This window comes from Pezoporus occidentalis, unplaced genomic scaffold (genome assembly GCF_034315485.1).
Source record: "Pezoporus occidentalis ecotype Australia unplaced genomic scaffold, CSIRO_AGI_Poc_V1 ctg73, whole genome shotgun sequence".
NCBI classification, from domain to species: domain Eukaryota; kingdom Metazoa; phylum Chordata; class Aves; order Psittaciformes; family Psittacidae; genus Pezoporus; species Pezoporus occidentalis.
The window spans coordinates 1431206-1453561 of record NW_026916082.1 but is presented as its reverse complement, the minus strand read 5'-3'; the positions used below and the strand labels follow the sequence as shown (position 1 = coordinate 1453561).

Genomic DNA, 22356 nt, shown 5'->3' with positions numbered 1-22356 from the left:
CTTCCTCTGAGGATGGTGCCCCTGTCCAACAGCCCCAGAGATCACAGGCAGCCTTGCAGCAAGCTCAGAACGGTGATCGCACTGCTGGGGAGGTGGGGCAGGTCCCCTTGATGGAGGAGGGGAGACAGATGGTTTTAGTCATCGTTTCTTCTTCGTTTCACCCTAAGAACTGAAAGTAATCAAACGTGCTTAGTTTTGAGAATAATTTTGAACACTTGCTCATGTCTAACAATTTACTTACCTCAAGGGCCCTTTCTCTCTCTCTTCCCAGGAAGCTCTCAATGTCTTTTGCCACAAATAAAGCAATGTTCCCTGTCTTCTGTGATTCAACAACTCCATGTCTCAGGTCTGAGGTACTGGTGATATCCCAGATTACAAGTAGTTACCCTGAGGCACCAATTACAGACCTCTGATGCCTAGACCAGGGAATAGCACCTGGGAGAAGTTAAGTTCCCTCATAGCTTGTGCTGTCCAGAGGATGCTTCCTTCTCTTTTTGCATTCTATTTTCCTGAGCTGTGAGGAACTATTTAGCCTTTACTGAGGTTTTGCCCAGGAAAGCTGGAAAGGCAAAATGATTTCTGCAAAGCAATTGTTCTACAGAGAATTCATAACACTTCCTGAACCCAAGTCAGCACATAAATGCAAGCCATTAAATGAGAAACCCAATGAGCATTAAAGCAATTGGAACCAAGACAAGCTGCACCCTGGCTAAAAATCACGTGTGCAGGTCAGCCAAGGGTTCTGATGCCCTAATCAGCAAAATGGAGGGGTCCTGATGTCCTGTAATAGCAAATGGAAACATTAGCCGATTAGCCACAGCTTTTTATTGCTGATGGATGAATGTTAACAGTCATTTCCACTCTCAGGTAAAGGGAAACACAAATGTTATGGTTGATGGAACTGTATTTCATTAAAGTAATTGTGCAAGTTGCTGTTTAGATTGGAGGAGATGACAATGTGGCTCTGTGAGTGTGTGCCTCTCAGCAGCTATAGGTACTCCTTCCCGCTGCTCCCTTTCAGTAACCAGCCCTGCAGTGGGAGCCAGCACGGGCAGAAACCTCAGTGCTGGCAGCAAGTGTATTTCAGTGGAGATGGAGATGAAGTACTCTTTTTTTTTTAACAAAATAGGTAAATCTAACACTTCCCCCCCCCCCCCCCCTTTCCTGAATGCACATGGAAACCGCAGATGAGGAACAATCTGAAAATGTTTTCAGATGAAAGCTGGGGAGAGGAAAATGATGTTGCATACATCAGAAAAAAATGGAGCTCCCTTGTGTGGCAATGAGCTGTATTTATCTGCAAAATAAACTTTGGAGAGGAAAAGAGGAATTGCCTCTGGGGTATTTAAAATGGACAGAAGATGATAATCCAGTCCCTTGGGACAAATGAGGCTGCTGCTCTGATTGCACCCTGCCCTCCAACGGGAAGCAAGAGTGAGCTCCAGTGCAAAGGCACAAAGGCCTTGGACATGGGTGTAAGTATAGTACAAATGTCACAGTTCATGTGTGCTGTGTAGCCAAGAGCAGCGTTTGCCCCAAAGTCCCATTCCAGGGTTTGTAAGCTATTGTTTCTCACAGCCTCCTGACTGAAGGGTTGGTCCTTTCAGCCCATTTCCATAGGGAAATCTGAGCTCATGGTGATGTGGCATGCTGTAAGCCAGGTATACGCTCCCTGCCTCCCCATTGCCCAACTGTGGGTTGGGGACCTGCTTCACCAAAAAGAGATGGAGCAGCAGCAATAACACAAATAAGTCTGGTTTCTTCCATCTCATTAGTCACTCAACAGGCCTCAATCAGTGCAGAAGGCAACTGACAGTCATCCACCGATGTCCCTCCATTGAGAGTTAGCATCTCCAGGAGGGAGGGACCCAGCACTACTGAAGGCTGTCACTGGTTGGAACATGGGACAGCCCTGAAAATGAAAAACAGCATAGAGAAAACAGCTGCCAGAGGCTGTATCCATCTGCTCACCTAGAGAAGCTACCAGCTGCCCCAGAAGATAAGCTCTGGGTGAGAGACAGACCCGTGAGAGCTGTGTGCCAGTGAGGAAGCCCCTGCACAGGGCTTTCCCCCTGCCACAGCAGCTCCCTTCCAAGCTTCCAAGCCCACCCTCCTGCCCCAGCTGACTGTGGGCTGAGCTGTGTCCCCTGCCCTGTGGCAGCAGAAGAAGGGGTGAAGGAAGGCAGGCTGCAGCAGGGATTCCCCAGGAGAAGCATCCCTGGCCAAAAGAACATAATGGACCGTTTCCGGATGATCTTCCAGTACTTCCAGTCAAACTCAGAGTCTGTAATGAATGGGATCTGTGGGCTGTTAACGCTGGCTAGCATAAAGATGTATACCTCCATTGACTTCAGCTGCCCCTGTCTGCCCCACTACAACATGGCATACGGCTTGGGGATCATGTTTGTACCTGCTTTCGTCCTCTTCCTCTGCGGCCTCATCCTCAACAGACAGTCCCTGGTGATGCTGGAGGAATGGAGCCGACCACAGGGGCGCAGAAAGAAGGACCTGGCTGTCATCAGGTGGGGTTTGCACTGGGAATGGCATCCCTCCTTTCACCTCCCACTTAGCTTTCACCTCCATAGCTTTGATCCTCCTGGTGCTTAATTTTCTTCTAAGCTTAGCTCCCAAGACCTTCCCACATGAGTCCGGAGGAGCAGGAGCACAGTAAACACATTTCCATCACAGTAATTTTTTTATTGATAGCCTTATGGCTTCCCTCCCTTTAGATGTTTTTAACTGACTTGCACTGGTGGAAGGGAGAGGAGAATCACATTCAATCATGCAGTTTTACACAGTGGACAATTCAGCAGAGTGGGACAAGAAAGACTGCAAAGAAAAGTGATTTTCAAGGTAGAAACTGAGCTGATGAGAAAACAAAGAGGGAATGAGGAAGACAAGGGAGAGCCAACAAGGATTTGTGCATGGGAGATATAAGCATACAGCTGAGGAAAGCACAAAATGAGAGGACCATGCACTGCACTGAATGCAGGCAGCATGCAGAGCACTGCCATGCACTGCACAGATTTCACTGGGAGGAAGCACCAACAAAGATATCCCAGAGCAGAAGAAGCTGGAGAAATGCTGGCAACAGTCTTAGGAGTAGGCTCCCTGGTTCTGGTAGGGCCAAACCCATCAAGGCTCTGGATGAGGAGACAGCTACCAATATTTGCACGCTCACTTCTCTCTCTCCTGCCGCAGGTACCTGTGCTCCTCCATCATGCAGCGAGCCATGGTGGCCCCTGCCGCCTGGATCATAGTCACCCTCCTGGATGGCAAATGCCTGATCTGTGCTTTCAGCAGCTCCATGGACCCTGGGAAGTTTGTGGACTTTGCCAGCGCCAGCCCAGTGCAGGTGCAGCAGCTGCTGGCCAAGGTGCCCTGCAAGGATGAGGAGCTCATGAGGAACAACACGTCCCGCAAGGCAGTGTCCAGGTACCTGCGCTGCTGGTCTCAGGTAGGTCACTGCTGGCAGAGCCCCCCATGTCAGTGAGGTGCCTGGGGCATGCATCTTCTGTTCCTGTTTTTCCTTGGCTTGTGATAGCTTCACCATGGTCAGGCTGAGAGCAAAACTGCTCTTTGCTTCTTTATGCCCCCAAATGTTGCCACCCCCAGGGATAATCTCCAGTGTCACTCAGTTAGGGAAAAGGAAGGAAATAAAGGATGGTTTAAGCAACTGAACTTTGTTTCTAGAAGAACTAGGAACCTCTAAACCCAGATAACAAAAGCAGGTTGCAAGGAATATAGATGTGTCCTTGGGCTCTGTCCAGTGTCAGAATACCTTTCAAATGCTAACCTTGCAGGTAGGACCTGCTGTTTTAAGGACAGAATAAGCTGAGAGAGACAAAAGCAGCTTGCTCAGGAACAGTAGAAGAGGACATGATGGAGAGTGGAGCCCTGTCTGACCCACACTGCTGGTACAGGAATGCCGGGTCAATGATGAGGACCAGTGGGAGGGCATTGAAAACAAGCCCTTCCCTCTTACCAAAGGGAGCTGCATGTAGTAAGGGCTGTCTTCACCCTTCTATGGGACTCCTGGGCCCTAGAGCAAGTGTAGGTGGCAGATGAAGATCTCACTGGAGATAGGTGATGACCAAAGGAGAGCACTGAAGTCCCTTACCCTGGGATGCTCTCATGCTCAAAGCAAATATCTGGTGGCTCCAGGCTAACTGCAAACAGTTTTCCTACTGAACCACTGAAGCACAGATAAATGTCCAATATTCACTGGGAGGAGACTACACCCACTCTCTGAGTGCAGTTCAGGGGTGCTGGACTTCAGGGACAGGAGTCCAGAAATGCCACCTCTCCTCTCCCAGCCACACAAATTCCCTGTCTTGGTGATGCAGGCAAACAGCTTGTGTCTGTCTTTGTGCCTGTCCTACTCTGTTCCACTGCTCATTTCCTATCTCCCAGGCACTCGGGTGGAGTATTTTGTTGATCCTTATCATAGCAGCTTTCCTCGCCCGGTGGCTCAGACCTTGCTTCAACCAGGCCGCCCTCCTGCAGGCACGTCACTGGAGCAACTACATTGACATGGAGCAGAAGATTTTTGAGGAAACGTGCTGCGAGCACAGCCGGCTCTTCGCTCACAAGTGCATCCTCCACTTCTTCGAAAGCATGCGGCAAGAGATCAAACTGCACAGCTTCAGCTCGTTGAGGGAAGGAGAGGGGGCTGAAGGAGACCAAGATCTTCTCCAGGGCATCACAGATCGGGAGCAGGTGAACAAACTCCTGAAAATGTGGTACTATGAGAAACCTCCCCTGGATGTCAGCAAAGCGACCCAGAGCCATACCCTGGGCCAAGAGAGATCCCCTCTACCCTGGGCAGACAGCCCTAGAACTGGGTCCAAATTCCCCCGGCACACCGATGTGTAAAGAGGCCTGTGTCCTGCAGACACTGAAGGGGCTCTGCTGTACCTCTGCACAAAGCAAGGAGCAGTGGGCAGATGAGCAGTGGTGCTCACATCTTCCTCCAAACCCCCAGTCCCAAAGGTTTTGCTCCAGGTTCCAAAATAAAGTAGCTCTGAAGATCCAAAGGTCCCAGACTCAGTCACTATTCATAAAATTTCTCAACCAAGGGCTTTTGCGTATCGCTTTTATCATATTAAAGAGTTTTCAGCTCCTTACAGCGGTGATAAAAGGGGATTTAAAGGGATTTAACCAAGGCAGCAACACCTGTCTGTGAACACAAACCAAGTGGAGCATCACCTTCACAGAGATGTAAAGAGCTCCTGCCCATTTCATTTCTATTCAGAGAGTTCACAGTGCTGACACCAAAATGGTTTAGGTGGCAACTCTTTTAATACCACAGCAATATTTACTCAGAAAGGCAAAACCACCTCCTATATCTTCCCATCTGCTGAGAGCCTGGCTGCCCCCAGCCCAGCTGCCAAACATTTCAGCCTCCATCTAACAACCCATCAATATTTCCATGCATTTTCTAAACAAAATATGGCAACACACCACAAATCATGGAGCAGCATAAATTTAGCTGAAGATGCCTCTGGATAAGTGTCCCTGGATTAGGCTGGATTTGCAGAAGGAAAAGGAGTTGAAAGCTTTGATTATTATATCCAGAGCCACATGGCTGTGCTGGGGTTCAGGCAGTCGCTCGAAGCATTGGCACTGGGCCATGGGAAGGACACACTGAAAATGCTTAAATGTAACCTTATCTCTGAGCCTCTAATGATAATTACTCTCTTACCTGCCTTTTTCCAGCCACTGTTGTAGATGGTGCCAGTTTGGTATTTCTGTCCAGTATCGCTGTTTGGATGCATTAAACTCTTTACTGAAAAGTAACCCTACACAAACACATCTATTCCTCCAGGCTGAGGCTCATGCTGATTCCCACTTCGTCCCTGAGAGGGAGGAGTGTAAGGTGCAGGGGTTGTGAGAAGGGGGGAGTAAAGAAGGAATGTCCCGTAGGCCATGTGTGCGTAGATGGGGATGACAATCCCCCAGGTTAACGTGTTTTGCTGCTGGGAGGTAGATGACCTCCTTCCCAGGATGTTTGTGTACATGGGGTCAGGGAGGGAGGGAACGCTTGGTGAAACAGGAGAGCCAAATAACTCCATGGCCCACACATGGGCTGCTGCACCCCTCTGCCAACAGAGGCCCAGCCGGGGGCTGTGGGATGCAGAGGGATGGGCTGCAGAGATTTTCTTATTTGCATAGCAAAATCAGCTCTGGATGAATCCCTGAGCTCCCTGGGGTGTGCTCAGAGGGGGCACAAAGCCAGCTGTGGCCCATGCTGGTTGGGAATATCACAGCTGTCTTCCCACCAGGAGCTCTTTAGGTCCAGAGAGCTCTCTTTCAAAATCAGCATTGCATTTTGAATTTCATCTTTGATTTGTTGCTATTAGACATGACAAATCTCAGGCTGAGACTCAGTTCAGACTCACTACTCCACACTAGTCAAATCATCTGTTTTTCCTAACCAGCTCAGGGCAGAGGTCCACAGCTCCCCTTTGCATGCTGTTTTCCATGTTCTCAGGTTTTATGTCATCCCAGAATGGACACAAAATATGGAATGCAAAAACGGGGAAGACAAACAGCTTTGTTACCTGTGTCTGCAGGGACAGAATCAGAGGATTTAAGGGTGCTGCCACAGACTTTTGAAGGTCCACAAAAGTTCACATGCTGCTGGGAGGGTCAGTCTGGTCACAGAGTATCTCCAATGGGGCAGAGCTGTGGGTATGCATCCCTCCCAGCCTCCCTGAGTCCCATGCTGTGCTCCCCTTTAAAGTCAGAGAACTCTTCTCCATTATGGAAAATGGTGTCAGGCACCTCATGACAGGACAAGAAGCAACAGGCACAAACCCAAAATGCAGGAAATTCCATTTAAACAGAAGAAAACACTTACTTACTTTGAGGGTGGTGGCACCTCCACCCATGGAGATATTCACGACCCTATTAGACATGACCCTAGATGTGCTTTGAGCACAGGGCATAGTCCAGAGGTCCCTTCCCACCAGCTCTGCTAGAGTGTGTACCCTCCTGTGGTGGAAGCAGAGAGGGTCATTAGCAGCTCTCTGTCTCTTGGGGCTGGTCTGATGCTTGACCTACAGACATGTCTGACATGCTGAGGAACCCTCACCTGCCAAAAGCCTGTGAAACAGCAGGGCTGACTCCAAGGACAACTTCTCCAATCTCTTCCCAGATTCTCCCCACGGGGATGGTGACCATTTTGATGTCCCTCTTCTCTATCTCCTACATTGACTGGGACACAAGAAGCTTTCCTCGAATCCCTGGCTTGGTGTCTGTCTTAGTGTCCAGACACAGGACCCCATGCTGGGAGAGTCTTGGGCATGTATCATTTACCATGTCTCCCAGGACCTGGTTTCCAAAGAACGAGCAGGTTGGGATCATGGAAGGAAGCACCAGCCCTAAATTCTCCTGCAAATCAGTTGGAGTGAACTTTCTGTTGGCAAGCTCATGAAAATAAGTTCCTCCTTAATAAGACAACATGGGAAGGAATACCCAGGCATTGGCTTTTATGGGGTCTGTTTTGAATCCCACTGGCCTGCTGTTGGCTTCTGTGAGAACTGCCAATGCTGTACACCAAGCAGGCTCAGACCCCTCATTCGTGTTTAATGACAGGCAGTTTCCCTGGAGATCAAAAACCTTTCTGCTTTTTATGAGGTTGATTCATGCAGGCTTTGATGTGAACTGCCCTTCAAAAAGCCACTCACCAGGTGAACAGGGAAGCCAACCTGAGCTCCTCTCTAGCCATACAGTAAGCCTCATCTATACTCATGTAGCCAAATCTCTTCCTGTTTGATGAGATCATGGAATTAACCTTTCCACTGCAGGCAAAGCAAAGACGTGCTTCATGTTCACCTCTGTGGTGGCATCTCAGGGTGAACTTGGCATTGTCAACTGAGCCCCAGGGCTGGTGTGAGACATCAGAACCTGAAGCACTAATGCTCAAATCACCTAGCTTGGCTTCTTAGCTCTGTACCTATGCACTACAAAACCTCGGGGAAAAGCACCTCCTGGATGCCACCCTATGTACAGCTTGCCTTGGTGACATGTCCCACAGCCACCAATGCAGCCATGCTGGTGCCCAGACAGTCAGATGTATCTTGATACTTGTGTCAACACCACAGTTGGTGCCTGGACCAGAGGGACTGAATGCCTTGCAGGCAGTCAATACTGCAACCATCTGTTTTATGGCCACTTGTAGTCCCAGTATTCCCACATATTTTGGCCAGCTTGAGGAAGCAAACTGGTGCATCAAAGCTGCTTTGTGAATCGGGAATGGAGATGTAGGAGAGCACTAACACCACAATCCACTTCTTTTAGGTCTGAGCTGTAGGAGCTAAGCCTGTCCCATCCATAACTGCCATGATTTATTAGTGTTTGTCTCAGTTCTGACAAGCTGGTGAGGAGTCTGGTCAGCTCTGTGCTGACAAACATGCACAGGATCTCTGCATCAGAAAGCTCGCAGGTCTGCAGAGCTGACAGCAAAGAGCTGAACTGAGACCTTGTGGGAGAGGAGAGGGTTAGAAGTGATGAGGAAGCTTTGCACCCCAGTACCAACACGTGGGACATGTCCAACACAGACCTGAGCTGGCTCTACCCAGGTGAGCAAAGAGCAGGGAGGGGAATGCAGGTATTCAGGTCTGCTTGGGTCCAGACCTCCTGGCGTTGCTACTGAATTAATAAGTCCAGGTAAACTGGCATGGCTAATCCATCAGCAATCCTGTGATGAATGGACCAGCCAGCTCAGCACCCAGCTAGTTCAGTCCTCCCTGCACCATGGCACTGGTTGCATGGGAAGCGCATCCTTAGACGCCTTAGTCTCAGGTCAAGGCACATCACCAAATTCCAGCCCCTCCTGCTAAATGGATGAGCATTGCTGGCTCAGGTAGTCCTTGATCTGCCCTTCCTGTCAGGATCTGAGTGATCTTCAGAGGAGCAGCAGCTCCGCTGCACCCTCAGGGCCCAGGCTGATGGTACCCACTGGCCTGCTGGGCAGGAAGGGCTCTGCACAGCCCATGCCTGCAGGCAATCTGGGAAACACCGTCCCTCAGGGAACAGCAGCTGCCCTTGGGCCAAGGAGGTCACTGGCAGGATTTACACATCCTCCTTGTATTCCCAGTTCCTGCACACCCCAAATTTATCAAGGGCTGGGATTATACCCACAAGAAGCGGCTGCAAGAAAATCATTCAGCCTCCATCACCCAATGGAGTGGGTGACTGGAACCACAATTTGACGTTCAGAGCAAAGTGCACTTAAAGCCCTTCGGAAATGCTCATTGAGAGTGGGTGAAAGGAAGAAATCTCAGGGAAAAACCTCCGTCTCGGAACTCTGCAGGGCAGGGAGCATCTCCTGAGAAAGCAGATGTACTCAGGGATCAGACACTCTCAGCAGGACCCACCTGCGGAGCAGGTCTTCTGTGCTCCTATCCCTGAAGCCCTCTCTCCTTTCTGTGCCTATTTTTCCCCAACCCTAAAGCCAGGAAAAGCGCTAAGTGCCTCTAGATGTTGCCAGACTGTGAGCCAGGGTTTGGAAGATATTTCAGCAAGCGTTGAGGGCAGAGAGCTGTGGAAAGCAAAGTGTCATCTTCTAAGTCTTACTGAAATGTGGACCTTTGCAGGACAGAGGGGAGCCACCAACAGACTTCAGTAATACAGATACAGTAACCCAGAGCACTGAGAGCTTTAAAACTCCTTCCTCTATCTTTCCTTTTCTCTTCCCTTCCCACTGCAGAATAAATCAGAGATGCCATTTCTCGGTGAAGCAGGTACAGAAGAGGGGCTGGCAGACCTGTGCAGTGCTTGTATTAGGTGCTGCTGTGGTGACACTGATGTGGAAGGATGGGGGAAGCTCTGGCATCCTGCTTTTCTGTGTGTGGCAGCACTGCAGAGGTGGGGCATCCTGTTTAGTTCTGGGAGGAGCACCCACCTCCTGCATTCGCAAACGGGTTCACAGAGGCCAACCAGCCAACTCCTCTTTCTGCCCAAGGCACAGTGCCATGATAACACCTGCACCCTCCAGCCGAGGGAACCGGTGGCTGGGAGACTGCAGAAATGGGGATGTGGAGAAGAATGAAGCCAAGTTTAACAAACCAGAAAGAGCCCACATCCCACAGACCCAAAGAAGAGCAGGAGGAAGCAAACTTTGAACTTTTGCAAGCAGAAAAATCAGCAGAAAAAAAACAAGTTTTCATTTTCTGCTTTAAATACTGGGGCTGTTAGAGTGCATACATGAATCAGTGAACTGCACAGAGACTTGTTGCTGCCCACCTTTGAAGAGAGAGGCTGAAAGAATGAAGTAAACTGAGGGCACAGCTTGGACCCCAGTGGGAGAGAAATTGCATCAAGGGAAGATGGATAAGTTTCGGATGATCTTCCAGTTTCTCCAGTCCAACCAGGAGTCCTTCATGAATGGCATCTGTGGAATCATGGCCCTAGCCAGCACCCAGATATACTCAGCCTTTGATTTCAACTGCCCCTGCCTGCCACACTACAACCTGGCCTATGGGCTGGGCATCCTCCTGGTGCCCCCCTTCATCTTGTTCCTGCTGGGCTTTGTGCTGAACAACAACATCTCCATGCTGGCGGAGGAGTGGAGGCGGCCCCAGGGCCAGCGAGGGAAGGACCTGGCCGTCCTGCGCTACATGTTCTGCTCCATGGCGCAGCGGGCCATGATCGCCCCCGTGGTCTGGGTCTCGGTGACGCTGCTGGATGGCAAGTGCATCACTTGTGCCTTCTGCACCTCGGTGCCCGTGGAGACCCTGGGCAATGCCAGCCACCCCAGCCTCTCTCAAGGGGACATGAAGCAGGTCCTTGCCCGCATTCCCTGCAAGGAGATCTATGATGGACAAGAGCTCATCGCCAATGAAGTGGCTGTCAGGTATCTGCGCTGCATCTCGCAGGTAAGAGGCATCATGGCTCTGCCCTCACTGGTGGCTCAGGGTTAGGCACTGCCAGCCTTAGCTCGTCCCTCAAGGGAATCTCCTCGTTGAAATCAAGCTGCAGGAGGAGAGACTGGTGATTTTACAGCGGTACAAAGTGTTCACTCAACTCCATGAATTATGCCCCCAGTGTGGTGCAGAAACCCAAGCTGTAGGTCACACAAATAATCTGGTCCCTGCTCCTGCCTGGGAAGTCTGGGGCTGCAGGGCAGCAGTACACAGGCAAGCTGTATGCAGAGGTTTATTTAGAGCAAGTTCAGAAAGGGCTGCCACGGATGTTGCTTGGTGGCTGGTGGACTGTCACCCTCTCCTCTAACCCACCAGTTGCTCATGACTGCTTTTGCTGCTTATTATAATGTGTGCGAGTGATGGGGTGACAACCATGTATGCCACTAACTTCTGCCTCTCGCATAAAAGCAGCTGATGTATGTTTATTAACCATCCCAGGGAACCACAAATGAAGAAGTGCCACTAACCGCTTGTCCTGAGCTTAATTCCCCTCAAGATCTCTGCTTCTGGCCACATTGGAGACAGGATGGTCTGAGCTACTCTGGCCATTCCTGTACTCCTGTTTAAAAGCAGCTCCTCTCCCTAATCTCCTTAGGGCAGACAGTAATTATTATCCCCAGTTTAAGAGAAACAGAAGCACAGGGTCTTTTCCAAAGACACAAAACAGATTTTCCTGGGTAGATCCCAATCACCAGCTGTGAGGAAGCACTGGGAGCTGCAAAACAAGAAGTGCCACCTAGACACCCCCTCCCAGGTGCTCTTTTAGGGAGATGCCTTTACAATGCAGTTCACCTCCACAGCCCGGTGGCAGCCTGAGCTAGGACAGATGGTGAACAAGACAGACCGGTCCTGGCTCTGCCCTCATCTCACCCTTCCTGTCAGACCCCATTAACAGGGGAGCCTTTCGCTGCTGCTCATCCTCGATAGATGTTACTAAGTCAAACAGATCAGGAAAAGGATTAGACAGCTGCATAAACCCAGGGAGTATCTGGAACAAAGTTAGTGACAAGCCAGAGGACACAGACTAGCCTAGACCCAAGTGAGGTGCAGTTGTATCGGAGGCAGGACTGAGGGCTGGGTGCAGGATTCAGTCTGGTGTTATTTATGGTCACTGGCTGCCGATGCAGGTGCATTGAACAAGGTATTAGCACAGATGCACTGACCTGGGACATAGGGTCTCCTCGTCCAGTTTTGCAATGTAAATGCAGTCAAACCTCGATCAACCCAAAGTGGAGCCAGGCTCATTCACAGCCTGGGAGGCTCCTGCTGGCTGGTGGGAAGCACCATGCTCTGCCTGCCTGTGATGGGTCTGGTTCCCCTCTCATCTCTGCAGGCTCTGGGCTGGTGCTTTGTGCTGATGATGACCATGCTGGCTTTCTTGGTCAGATCCCTCCGGCCCTGCTTCACCCAAGCCGCCTTCCTGAAGAGCAGGTACTGGTCCCACTACATCGACATCGAGCGGAAGCTGTTCGATGAGACGTGCACGGAGCACGCCAGGAGCTTTGCCAAGGTCTGCATCCAGCAGTTCTTCGAGGGCATGAGCACGGACCTGGTGGCTGCTCACTGCCACCTGCCCAGGAAAGCCCCTGAAGATGGGGGGGAAGCCACTGAGAAGCTCTTGGGCATCACTGACTGGGACACCATGAACATGGCCCTGAAGAGCTGGCACCGATGCAAGCCCCCGCTGCACCTCCACCCACCTGCCCTCCCCAGCAGCAATGGCTGGGCAGGAGAAGGGCAGCACCCAGTGCACCCCCCTGTGCCCCGAAGGGAGATCGCTGCCTACTACAGCTGGGTGTGAGAGGGCACAGCACTGTGCACAAGCAGAGCCACACCTCTGGGAGAGGGGCTGCAGAGAGGATGGGCAGGTGGCCCTCTGAGTCAGGCAGAGGTGAGGGACAGCACCATGGTGTGCTCAGGGGGGCACCCAAAAGGCTTAGCAGTGCCGGTACAATCCCATCTGCTCTCACATCCAATCTTACAGCATTGGTAATGCAGGCAACCAGTTTTGTGCCGAGCAGGATGGCTACTCAGGGTCATGTTGGATGAGCCCCTTGGACGCTAAAGGGCAGGTGGACAGACCTGCTGTGTGTCCCACACCACCAAGCACCAGGTTTGTGTTGTGGTGGTTGCCAAGGCAGACACTACCAGATCTGCAAAACTTCCTTCCTTTTACTTTGTACTCAGCTCTGGGCAGTGCTGTGGGTTAAGGCAGTATTAAAACTCCCCTGGTTGGGAAATGAGCTGGCGGTGCCCCTGTCTCACACCAAGCTGTGAAACCCCAAAACTCTTCCCATTGCCCTCCACACATGGCAACCCCACAGACACACGCAGCTTCCAGGCCAAGGAAAGCTTTACAATAAGTTTGACCCAAGCAACAAGCTAGTGATGGGACACTCCATATTGCATTACACATGACGGGAATGGTGTGGTTGGTGTCACAGGTAGTACTCAATGAACAGCCCAGTATCTGGACTGGGAGAGCAGTTATCATCCAGTGGAGGGTGACAGCCAGGCCAGCCCTCAGGCACAAATCTGCTGCAGGACAATTTGTCCTTGCAATTATACCTGGGTTCCTCCCTGATATAAAGACTGATGTTAAAAACACACCTGGGTGTTTGCTGAAGGGGGCAAATGAATAATTCAGGCTTACTGTTGAAGCTCTGTGCTCAGGCACAAGGATTTATAAAAGCCGTTTACAAAAGCTGTTGGTGTTCCTTTCTTTGAATGCAATGAAAAGTACTAGGGAGGGGGGTCTCAGGGCCCAGCCTGGGGTGCTGAAGTCATGCGACTTGGGGTGTTTTGCTGGTGCGGAGAAGCCAGGGATGCACCACGGAGCCTATGTAACACCAGGTGGCTGCCCATTTCCATAGAAACTGAGGATGACGGGATGCAGGCCCTCGAGGTGCCTACGGAAATTGCAGACAGGAAGAGCGTTCCCGGTGGCCCTGATTTTATTAGCAACACACAGAAGGAAAATCCCTTTTGAGAGACGAGTTTCACCCCTGCCACATCCCTTTTGAAATGCTCATCCCCATGAAATTCCTGCTGCCGTGTTCTTGTTCAAACCAACTTGCTGGTGACTGGCATTTGCATAAACCTTAATTATCAGTGTGTGACTCCACAGAGGCTGTGGGGAGAGCAGAACAAAGGACCAAAATGACGAGGAAATTCTCTCAGCACCTTAGCAAGCCCATAGTTAAGGGCAGGCTGAATCTGGCTGGCTCTCAGGAGAAAGGAGTGACACAGATTTATCATCTATCTTCACACCCTAAACTTTAATTAAGGCACCTGCCTAGAAATTAATAGGCACAAAACCTGATTTACAAAGCAAAGGAGATTGAAAGATAAAGGCAGTTTCCACTCCTATTATTTGCAGTTCAGCGCTGTTAATGGCTCACTGAGAAAAGACACACTCGGAGTCCTCACAACGGCAAGCAGGCTGGCAGGCTGGGCTCCGCAGCACAGCCATTAAGATACCAAAACAAATAGCATGCAATTGCAAAGAGAAGCTTTTTAGGCTTTTAATTTAGACTTTTAATTTAGATTTTTAGGATCAGAGCTCTGCTCCCTTGCAGCAATTTCAGCAGTCGAAGAGATTCCTGGTGGAGCAGGCAGGTTGTCCTCTCTGTGCTGGATTTTGGGGACTTGGCTCATCACCTTCAATAGGAGACCCTTCGCTAGGGAACCCAGTGCAGCCCCTGGGATTTCACCGGGTGGTCCTGGTGCTGAGCCCGGTTAGCAGCAGCACCCCGAGCACACAGTGAGCCCCAGGGCCCCCAGCCGAGCTGGTAGATGCAGGAAGGGAGCCAGCCCCAGAGGTGTGGGAGTGCCAAGGGTGCACTGCACTCAAATACCTGGGAGCTGCATAAACCCATCGGTATCCCAGCTCTGGGGCTCAGAAAGAGGACTCAGTCCAAAAAATCCTGGCAGTGCTACCAACACTAGGCTGAGCCTAGCTTTGCTCCAGTCAGAGGGGATCATGAGGGTTGCTCAAGATTTGCCTGTGCTGAAGACATCTTCTGGGGCGGGCTGAGTTTAACCCCAGGGACATGGCAATGGGGAGGAGGCTGGGGAAGGAAGATAGAGACCTCTGGCCTCTGCAATCAGCTGGGCAGGAGCTGGAGCTGAGAGAGAGACAGTGGAAGGGAGAGAGCAATGCAAGGAGAAAGTGAGGCTCCCTCAGCTGCCTCGCAGGCATCGCTCCACAAAGGAAGCAGCGAGCGGAAAAGCCGAGCTGGGCAGGAATGCACCCCGCTCACCAAATCACATTCATGGCTCCCCTCGGCAGCTCAGCCCCTCTGCTCCACCCTGGGCAGTGGGAAGTGAAACCTCGCTGTCCCATATAGCACGTTCCTGCTTCTCCTGAAAACCCAGCCAGACTGGCATCTTCCCTGTTGGCTCAGCCAGTTCCCATACACAAAGGCAGCAGTTTCTGCCCCGTCACACAGGATCAAAGGCTTCTCCCATGCTTCCCCCTCAGCTTAGGGTGACTCCAGGCTCCATGTCCAGCTTGGGTACCACCCTCTGTTGAGCTGGGTCCCCACTGCACCCCCCGTGTGGACTGCATCCACCCCCTAGGCTGGGGGCTCCAGCGTTTCCCTTTTGCACCCCAGCAAGGCGAACCATCGGTCCCATTCTCCAAGCAAACCCCAGGCTGTCCCAGACAACTTCAGCACAGCTGCATCCCAGTCCGAAAAAGGCCGATGTGCTTTTTCCAGTGACTCATTCTCAGCCTTTCCTCTTTTTTTTTTTTCACATTTAAAGGCACAGCCTCAGCCTTGCACCCAGCAAGAGCCAAGCGCCTGCTGCTCGCCCCACCCAAGCACAGGGCCTGAGAACCTCCTCCCTCCTCCCAAAAGCTGACAGCCGAGGACACGTTTCAGACTGAAGAAGGAAGCTGCCAGACTCTGACGAGTGTTTTCACATCACCCATCACATCAGCCTCAACTGCATCCCTGCTTCTGCACAGCCCCACATGCTGCCAGGAAACCCCCCCAGCCAGAGCAAAAACCACATGAGCTGAGAAGGCTCCAGAACTGGTTTCAACAACTTTTCAAGTAAGTGATTTCATGTTTTTTCTTGCTTTCATGCATGTTTGGGGGAAAGACCTTAACAGAGACTGCTAGAAAATGATCTGCTGCAAACAGCTTCCCCCCTCCTACCCACCCTTCTTTCTCCCAGACAGGCACCACAACCACCAAGCAGGGGAAGGGTAACCCCCCAAAAGAGCATACTCCCCTTGGCCAGATCCTCTTACTTTTGTTTGCCAGTTGCCAGGCTCTGTCAGGAAGATCACAGGGCTTTGTTTATCAGAGCTATTTGCTGGTAACTCTAATAACAGGGTTTTGAACCCCACGCACTAGAACAAGTTTGCAGGTTTAGCGTCTGGCTGCAAACGTGGTCTACCACAAAGCGCAGCAGCCAGAGATGGAGGCCTGGCTCCCCGTCACGTGGCTGCAGTTTTCAGCTGGTCTGTCTCCTTTGCTGAGGATATTTTGCATATGGAAAACTAGGAAGATACAGGAAGACACTAAGGGCTGCCTGTGTCTGAGGCTGGCAATATCACAACATGACTTTAAAGGGAATGCCACGGGTTAGATACAACAGGGAACCAAGTTTCTGCCCCCTCTGCTGCCCTATGGAGGAAGGGGGTAAAACAAGATTTGGTGGGGCAGATGAACTTAAGCACAGCAGTGATTTAAAGCACAGTGGATGAGCAAGCCTTGTACAAGAGACCATAAGGATTAAGGTGCCTATGCTTCCTCCGCACCAGTGTCCCTGCAGCCATTTCCCTGCAGATGGGGCTTGGCCCAGGGAAGCCTTCCTGGGAGATGCTGACATCGGGGCAGATTTCAAGCAGCCCTGCTGTGGGTCAGGGCTCCCTCAAGTAAGGTGCTTAAAGCTTCCTGACGTGAAATCCTGTGAGGATGCAGCAAAGACGGAAATTCAACAAAGAAACTTATTAAATGCAGCTTGCAAGTGGCATAGGGGACTAGGCATCACTGCAGAGGACATGGATACACCCCCCAATTTTTCCCTGTCCTTCAAAAAGATCACAGTACATGCTTTCTCCTTCTTGGTCCTGAGGGCCTGCAGTCCACACAGCCCAGCCTTAGGGGTGGGGTGGGCATCCCAGTATAACCAGTGTTGTACTGGGAGAAGGGGTTGAGGAAAGCTGCACAGGCAACCAGCAGCGAAGTGCACCTCTGGCACTGAGCTGTGCAGGTTAAGGGGCTCAGTTTCAGGCCAGCAGTTCAAGGCTGAGCCAGGACTGTGGGCTATGACAGGGAGTACGGTTCTATCAACCCGCTGTGGGAGAGGAGGAGATCATCCTGCCACACCTAATCCTAGCAAAAAAACTCCTACGTAATTGCTGATGCAGCTCGATTGGCATTTTTATCCTGGGTCACATCAAGATAGATAAACTCCACTTTCCCAGGAAGTAACTAATTTTTCTGGTATCAGCAGCCTCTCAGCATCCCCTCACACTTGCCAGTGGAGGCTGCTCCTGCCTGGTCCTCCCATGCTGCATCTCTCTGCCTCCAGACCAGCAGGGTCATCCTCCAAGACAAACCTTTACCTATTACTCAATATTAACTCATCAGGTCTTAAGAGGGATGTAAAAGCCACACACAGCACTTTCAAGGCAGTGCCGCACCAGCGTGCACGTGCCTTGTGTGCCTGGGCTAGCATGAGTCAGGGCTGCGGCCACATCAGTGCTGGTGCTCTGGTCCAGTTTTCCCAGTAACACGGCGTCCTCCTTCGTTGTAGGCTTGGGAGATCGAGTGTCTGGCAGCGACGCTGACTGTAATGGCCTCTGCGGGAGGCGACTAAAACCAAAGAGAAGACAACTAACGTGCAAATGACAGGGCCAGAAATAGCTGTCCTGTTGGTAATCGTCGCTGTAGAGACGCTTTCGGAGAGCTTAGTGGGAAACTGAAATGACTGAGGTTTCACACATTGCTTAGGCTGAACCCTTCTTCAGCCCCTTTGAAGTATCCCTGCCATCAGCAACCAGCTCAAGACAGTGACGCCAGGAGGAAGGAAGGGACAGCAGTGAAGGTGTTGTGCTCCTGGAGCAGTCCCTTGTACATCAGCCGGCCCAAGGACATTCCCCCTCCATTGGCGTGTCCTTGGTGCTGGGAGGTGGTTCAGCACGGCCTCCCCCAGCAGTACCCGCTTCCTCTCACCCCCAGGACGAGATGGCAGCTCTCATTGCTGAGAACTTCCGCTTCCTCTCCTTGTTCTTCAAGAGCAAAGACGTGATGATCTTCAATGGTTTAGTAGCCCTGGGCACGGTGGGGAGTGAGGAGCTCTTCTCTGTTGTTGCCTTCAACTGCCCTTGCTCCCCTGCCCGCAACTACATCTATGGGCTGGCTGCCATTGGTGTCCCAGCTTTGGCCCTCTTCCTCATTGGCGTCATCTGGAACAACCACACCTGGAATCTGGTGGCTGAGTGCCACAAGCGTGGCATCAAGAACTTCTCTGTGGCTGCCACCTTCCTCCTCTTTGGCTCCATCATGGGCCGGGCAGCCGTGGCACCCGTCACCTGGTCGGTCATCTCGCTGCTGCGCGGGGAGGCTTACATCTGCGCCCTCAGCGAGTTTGTCCGGCCATCCTCCTTGGACAAGTTCCCAGCTGAGTATGGGGCTGATGTGCTGGCCAGGTTCCCCTGTAAAGATGTGCCGGCAAACCTCACCAAGTTCAGGGACGAGGTGACGCGGAGGCTGAGATACGAGTCCCAGGTAGGCACGCTGGGGAGAAATCCACACAAAGTGGGTAAGACCACCTCGCTGTGTCTTAACACAGCCTCTCTCTTCTCTCTCAGCTCTTTGGCTGGCTGCTCATCGGCATCGTTGCGGTCCTGGTTTTCCTCACCAAGTGCCTGAAGCACTGCTGCTCACCGCTGAGCTACCGGCAGGAGGCTTACTGGGCCCAATACCGCTCCAACGAGGACAAGCTCTTCCGACGCACAGCTGAGGTCCACTCCAGGATCCTGGCAGCCAAGAATGTGAAGCAATTCTTCGGCTTTGTGGCGCTGGACAAGGAGGAGAAGGAGCTGGTGCAGGAGTTCCCAGTGGAAGGCGTGCAGCCAAGCCCCCAGTGGAATGCCATCACGGGTGTCTACATCTACCGGGAGAACAAGGGCTTCCCCCTCTACAGCCGGCTCCACAAATGGGCCAAAGGGGTGGAAGGGAATGGACCAAGCCCGGAAGGCCATGAAATGCTCTTTTTGGCTTCCTAAGATGGGTGCTTGTTACTCCCCAGACTGCCTGGTAGGCCTATCAGTATTGGTGCACAGGCTGAGGGTTTCACTGGGAATATCCCTCCCAGCAACAGTTCTCTCAACAGGTAAATAGGGATCAAGAACCTCAGGGTAGAGACTAAAGCAATACACTGAGCAGGGAACACCTCCCTTAGAGAAAACCTCGCTGCTGCTCCCAGAGACAGAAGGGGAGCAAAGAGCAGATGCAGACCTTACATCCAGCTTCCAGTGCACCAGCAGAAACCTTGGGGAGCAAGAGGTGGGCACGTTTCTAACCCTGACTCCTGCAGTCCCACTTGTCTCCCCCACGGCAAGGTTAGCCCCAGTCATCTCACACACCTACTTTCATTATTGACATTGGTACGTTCTCAGCCAGTTGCGCTGTGCCTGTTACGCAGGCAGATCCCAAAGCAGTTTCCGGGCATTACAATGCAGGGAAAGAGGGAAGCAGTGTAAATTCCTGTGGCAAGAGGGATGCAATAGCACCTGGGAAGGAATGGGTCAGTAATAGAGCAGCACACCAAATAACTGAGAGACTAAGATTGGAAGAATCACCAATATTCTTGGTATTCAGAAAGACACTCTGTAATTAACCAGTTGGAATTTGGGTATGACACCAAACTTCCTTTGTTCTTATTGAAGTGCCTGGCAATCTCCAATCAGTCCAAGTGGTCACAACCGTAAGTTTATAAACCCAGAGGATGGCACCATCAACAGAATAGTTTTCAGGGGAGGTGGAGCTTGAGAGGCAGCAGTACCTGCTGTGAGCCACACCACCATCTGCAGCTCATTGCATTTCTCATCGAACCATTGGATGAGTCCTGCTTGTTTGGGTTGCAAGCTGCAGCAAGACCTCAACCAGAATTACTTTTATATTATGTATATATACACACACACATACATATATAGTATATATGCTATGTAATTGTAGTTAGCTAGCTGTATTAATGGAACATCTTTCTTCGAGGGAAAGGGGACAAGAAGGTTGCCAGCCAAAAGAGCTTACTACATGCACCCATCTGCTGCACTGGACTACAGCCCTGGAGTGACAAGGGACATAGGAATGGGATGGGGGAAACAGTCCTCTCCCTACCCTTTTACCACTGAATTTTCTTAAACTCTACTGCCTTATGCAATCACTGCAGCAGAAGGCATCTTCTATGGACTTGGTCATACTCTGAGAAAGCAAAGCCAGAAAAGTGCAGTATCACTGCCCTCACTGTGACACTGTGCTGCCAATGGCTTCAAGGCTGCTCTTCTGGCACTGCAGTGTTCCTTTTCTCCCCAGGGTCAGCCCTACATACCCAACACTGTTTTAACAGCTGGCAGGACAATGAAGTGGGATTTTCTCCTACTTGTACTATTTCTTTATAGGTACAACTTCCTTTTACACTGCACTGTTTACTAAAAAGCCTTAAATTGCTCAAAAAAAAATGATTCAAACCCACAGAACTCAGAGGGGCTCACACACCAGGAGATTTTAAATAAATTATTAAATGAGTTACTTTGCATTGCCTTCTGAGGGTTTTTTCCAAGGAGGTAAAAAAACAAGGGCATAATTTAATATTCTCTTTGAACTCGAGGGTTGGGAACCTACTTTTTCTATTAAACATTCAGATCCTCTCTTATTCCCCAGAATGTGAAATTTTAAAGTGTTACCACATATTACAAGTTAGTAGCACTGCTTTTTAGCTATTCTCACAGTGATCAGCACGAAACTTGCACATCAGGATACTCAATTGCAGCAAAGGATAGAGAATGTATTTAGAAACCTTTTTACAAGTATGTCCCCTTGCAAGAAAGAGCTGGAGGGTATTCCACGTAAAGAGGCGGAACACTGCTTAATGGGCAAAGGATCCCCGAGATCCCTGTTCAGCTTCTTTCCAGATTTGCCTTGCATTTTTAGGAAGGCTTTGCCCCCAGCCTCTCCATCAACTAATCTGCAGGAGCAATCAGATGCAAATTAAATGAAATTGCATTAACTTGAGATGAAAGAAAGTTCATTTGCATTTCTTCTCATTGGCCTCAAGTGGGAACATGTAGACACACATACCACCCCCACATGCAGGTCAGCATATGCAAGGTGACTTGCTGAAACAAAGCAGCGTTCCTCTTGCTTCCTTTACTTCCCTGGCCTTCCTCCTTGGTAGTCGTCATTGTTCCTCTCAACCACCTCCACTCCAGTTCCTTCTCCCCCACATCCTTCCTTTGAAGGAAAGGGGCAAGACACGTAATGCTTGGGAATGGATTTATTTATCTCAAGAATAAATCATGAGCACAAACCAGCTTTTGCGCTATTTATCTCCCTTCTCTATTAACTCCAGTAACTTTCCACGTGCTGGGATGGGCATGGGGCTTGTCCATTTTCCCTCCCTCTTCTTGGAGAGGCATGTTTGGGTGGACAGCTGACAGTGGGAAGTGGAGCAAGCCACCACATTCAGAAATACTTGCTTGCAATTACAGGGTTGGGATTTTTTCCTCCTCTCTGCCACCCAAGCATGGCAGCCCCCACTGAGACAGCTCTCATAGCCCGTTAGTACCCTCATGAATATCCCTGCCATCTGTGTTACTCATTCTCCCCCAGTGAGGATGCTGAGGTGAGGGACATTAACCCACATGGATTTACACACCAGCACAAGAACCAGGCTAGGCTTCTCCCCAAAACGTCCGATTTCCTGGTATGCTGCATTACACAGGCTGCAAGATCACATGCCCTCTGCTTTTCCTCCAGAGGCCAAAACCAACCCCATTGCAGAGAAGCCTGTAGGTTGCCACTTGGGGCAAACTTCCCAACAGCAAAATGGGTTAAAACCAAGCTCCTCCAGTATGGAGGATTACACACAGGTCTTTCATTTTCCCTGCTGACTACTGTAGAGACTGTAATAGCCCCAGTAGTCAAGAAGAAACAATGCCTCAAAGGGATCTTGGTTTCTATTGTGACGCATATTTATGTATTCTATTATATAACAATTAATCCAAAAGAAAAAGCCACTGTCATTGCAGCTGTGCTCTTAAGAAAGCAGCAGCTGTTACTGGATGTTGCAAGCAGCCTCCTCCTCTAGAAGAGCATTAAGCAAAATCTGAGTACAGTATCCTGCTCTCCCTGGGGGCAAGAAGTGAAACAACTGGTTTCCAGATCCCAACAGACTTGGGCAT

The 22356-nt window shown here is 50.8% G+C and overlaps 4 protein-coding genes across 4 annotated transcripts in view; all 4 read left to right on the top strand.

Moving 5' to 3' along the window:
• Positions 1–22356, top strand: part of ATP5MK (ATP synthase membrane subunit k) — a 272077-nt gene that overhangs the window by 220988 nt on the left and 28733 nt on the right. The window lies entirely within an intron of this gene.
• CALHM3 (calcium homeostasis modulator 3) lies at positions 1763–4971 on the top strand. Its single transcript, XM_062601857.1, has 3 exons — positions 1763–2522; positions 3202–3457; positions 4414–4971. The coding sequence occupies exons 1-3, from the start codon at positions 2236–2238 to the stop codon at positions 4873–4875; spliced, it is 1005 nt and encodes a 334-aa protein (XP_062457841.1). The 5' UTR covers positions 1763–2235; the 3' UTR covers positions 4876–4971.
• Positions 10054–13443, top strand: CALHM1 (calcium homeostasis modulator 1). The gene is made up of 2 exons (XM_062601844.1): positions 10054–10883; positions 12265–13443. The coding sequence occupies exons 1-2, from the start codon at positions 10335–10337 to the stop codon at positions 12730–12732; spliced, it is 1017 nt and encodes a 338-aa protein (XP_062457828.1). The 5' UTR covers positions 10054–10334; the 3' UTR covers positions 12733–13443.
• On the top strand, positions 17713–20751 carry CALHM2 (calcium homeostasis modulator family member 2). The gene is made up of 2 exons (XM_062601891.1): positions 17713–18679; positions 18763–20751. Exons 1-2 carry the CDS (start codon positions 18137–18139, stop codon positions 19177–19179), a joined length of 960 nt encoding a protein of 319 aa, XP_062457875.1. The 5' UTR covers positions 17713–18136; the 3' UTR covers positions 19180–20751.